The sequence below is a fragment of the Frankliniella occidentalis genome, unplaced genomic scaffold (assembly GCF_000697945.3).
Source record: "Frankliniella occidentalis isolate FOCC.00 unplaced genomic scaffold, Focc_3.1 Scaffold368, whole genome shotgun sequence".
Taxonomy (NCBI): Eukaryota; Metazoa; Arthropoda; class Insecta; order Thysanoptera; family Thripidae; genus Frankliniella; species Frankliniella occidentalis.
The window spans coordinates 118,891-121,908 of record NW_026267491.1 but is presented as its reverse complement, the minus strand read 5'-3'; the positions used below and the strand labels follow the sequence as shown (position 1 = coordinate 121,908).

At 54.8% G+C, this 3,018-nt stretch overlaps 1 protein-coding gene across 1 annotated transcript; it reads right to left on the bottom strand.

The window, feature by feature from the left end:
• Window positions 1–574: 574 nt before the first annotated feature.
• Window positions 575–1,864, bottom strand: LOC127751170 (uncharacterized). The gene is made up of 2 exons (XM_052274284.1): window positions 1,016–1,864; window positions 575–945 (listed from the first exon to the last, which is right to left on the bottom strand). The coding sequence occupies exons 1-2, from the start codon at window positions 1,862–1,864 to the stop codon at window positions 700–702; spliced, it is 1,095 nt and encodes a 364-aa protein (XP_052130244.1). The 3' UTR covers window positions 575–699.
• Window positions 1,865–3,018: the final 1,154 nt, after the last annotated feature.

Below are 3,018 nucleotides of genomic sequence, written 5' to 3'. Positions count from 1 at the left end.
CCCCCCCCCCTCATACCGCGCCTGGTTCTAGGAAGTGCATGAGGAACGTTGGGGAAGAGACATCATACCGCCGGAGCCCTTGGTCGGGGGGCCGTGCGACATGATGCGGGAGGCGGTCGAAGTGGTGCGAGGCGTCCCTGCCATACGGCGTGACCACCGACCCAAACACCTCCGACAGTTCCGACGAGACCCTTGCACGCTGGTACAAGGAGCAGACGGATGTCACTGCGAGACACAGCAAAAACAAATGCCTCTTTTTTTGAGGGAAAAGGGAAAACTTTGGCGTGACTTTAACTGCAGTGTTTGAGGAAGAGTCCTCCAATCTCGCCGCATCTTCTCAAAAAAATAGTTAAAATCCCACATTTTTTATGAGACTTTATCTAAATCTGAGGAGATACCTTCAAACCAGCGGAGTTCTTCAAACTTTTCCCGTTTCCCTCAAAAACTGAGGCTTTGTTTATACCGTGATAATCTGGTCCGGTCACTACAGATGACCCGGGGCCTTGCCGCTGTCGGTGACACGAACACTCGTCCCTTGAAAATATGTCCCCGCGACAATTCGTCCCCAGTTAATCAGTCCTCGGATAAAATGTCCTCAAAAAAGTCGTCCCCGATTTATTTTGTCCTCAGTGACATTTCGTCCCCACTATGAATTTAGTATTTGGGGGGGGGGGGAGTGTTAGTACCTGTTACCAGAATTTAGTGGCCAACATTGTGGCCGCAGGCGCGGAGATACTCCAGGACTCGGCCCTCCTCCTTGAACTGCCCATAGGACTCGGCCAGGCGCTGCAGTCGCTGGTTGATGCGCTGGTACTTGGCGCGCTGGGGCTGCCGGATCTTCTTCCCTGCGTCCAGCTCCGCCATCATGACCGTCGAGTCCGCCTCCTCCTTCTTGAACTCCTTGATCAGGTGGAAGAGCGTGGGGTGGCTCTTCCCCACCACTGTCTGGGGAAGAAACCGACTCAGCTCCAGGACCTTTGGGACAGAGTCCAGTGTGTCCCGCATCGGTACTGACCTGGAATCTGTTGTGCCACGCTTCAGTCGCGTTGTTCGTGCGAGGCTCGTTGTTCAAGGCGGCGAGGTACTGGTTCCAGAGGGCGGGGGTGTACCGCGGCGGGGCTGCCCTCCGTCGGCCTCGCAGGACTCGGCCCTTGACGTACGTTGTTTCAAAGTACTCCCCGAAGGCGTGCATTGCGGGGGGCAAGTTGTTCTTCGCCTCCGTGAAGCATTCCTCGACGTCCTCGGGGGGCACGAACGCCAGGCCGACCATCTCCCGGAAGCTGTCACGCACTGAGGAGTCCTCCTCGTCTCGGTACGCAGCCTGGAGTCCCAGCGACTGCACCTTGCGAAATGCTGCCTGCCGCAGGTGAAACAGGCACAGCCTGAGCTGTGCGTTGGGGAAGAGGGCTGTGATGGCGTTGTTTAGGCCTTTCTCCAGGTCACTGATGAATGTAGTCGGGTGCGGTGCTGGCAGGCTGAAGTCCTCAATGGTATCCAGGATGGCGAGCAAGGCGCGCCTGTAGGAAGACTCCAGCTTGTCCGGTAGCAAAGCGTAAGCCAAAGGTAAGGTCTCGCCCCTGTACTCGCCATGGATGGCCAGAATTTTAGTGAAAATATCCGGCGCCGTGTCAAAAGTTCCATCTGCTTGCCAAATTTTTGCTCTGGACAACTTTTTGAGGGAAGATTTTGAAGCAAACACAATGATACGCTTCCCTTCCTCATCTTCCTGGAAGGAGTCGAAGCACATGAATTGCTTTCGCGCCAGAGTCAACCTGAACTCGTCCGGAATGTCCCCCAGCTCTTCTAGACTTTTCGGGTTCGTCGGCAGGCCATGTTGACGGCGGCGGTTAAAGGTCCGCTTCATGGCACCACGTTCAGGTAGATGGATAATGGCCTCGCTGGGGACCTGGGTGGAGGAGACCTCATTACGAACTATCTGCACTATCTCCACGAACTTGACGTCACGGTTTCATAGCGTCACCAAAGTGACAAATAATTGTAGCCATCAGGCATTCACTTCACTCACGTCAGGCATGTGTGTACGTAGTATTTGGGCAGGGGGGGCCTCGGGATGTTCGTCCGCGACTCGCTTCATCCGCGTGTACGCTTGCAGTGCCTGTGCCTCGGCCGGGTCGGGGGGGTGGCTCGGATGGTCGACACTCTTGAATACCGTGACGGTGCTGTCCGCGCCCCGCGGTGTTGCAGTGATTGCCCTCTTCTTGCACGCTGGTCTACTGCGGCACATCCAGTATGTGCGACTGCCATCTGCATTTTCACTGTGGCGCGAGTACAAGTAGCCCTTGTGGTTGAGAATGAAACCCCCCCTCTCACTATCCAAAAGGTCCCCATGCTCTTCGTCACTCATAATTTTGAATTTTGAAAATTGTTTGTGACCGAACTTGTTTCTAAGGAAAGCTTCTGAGACCGAGTCCCATTGTTGAAGGCGAGTGCAGCCCGCGCAGCCGGGAGTATAGCCAATTTTTTCGACGATACACTTGACACTTGCCCGTGCATACCCCCTCTCCCATTGCGGGTGGGGACGAGTGCGGACAAGTGAGGACAAGAAATGCGGGGTTGGAACCGGGGACGAAATTTCGCCGGGGACAAATAAATAGGGACGAAATGTGTGAGGACAAAACAGCTGGGGACAAAATAGCGTGGGGACAAATCAGTCGGGGACGAATAGTCATAGATCCGCCGCTGTCGAAGCTCGTCGGCATAGAGCTGCACTGCCCGACGCAAAATTTCCTGTACGCAACTGGATTGCTTTCAGTTCGTCCTGACAAAGCTAAAACGTACTAGTTGCGACCCTCTCAACGAGTTCGCGAGTGATTCGCCCAAGTTCACAAAAGGTGCGCATATGTATCACTTCGCGCGCTTTGACGAACCCAGAGCGAACATCGTTCGTTTTCCTGTGGTACGCTGCCAGCGCGCAGAGTGTTCGCTTGCAGTACGCCAAATGTTCGTTTTCAGTACGCTCTAGATGCACATTTGATGTAGGAATCTAGAGGGGGGGGG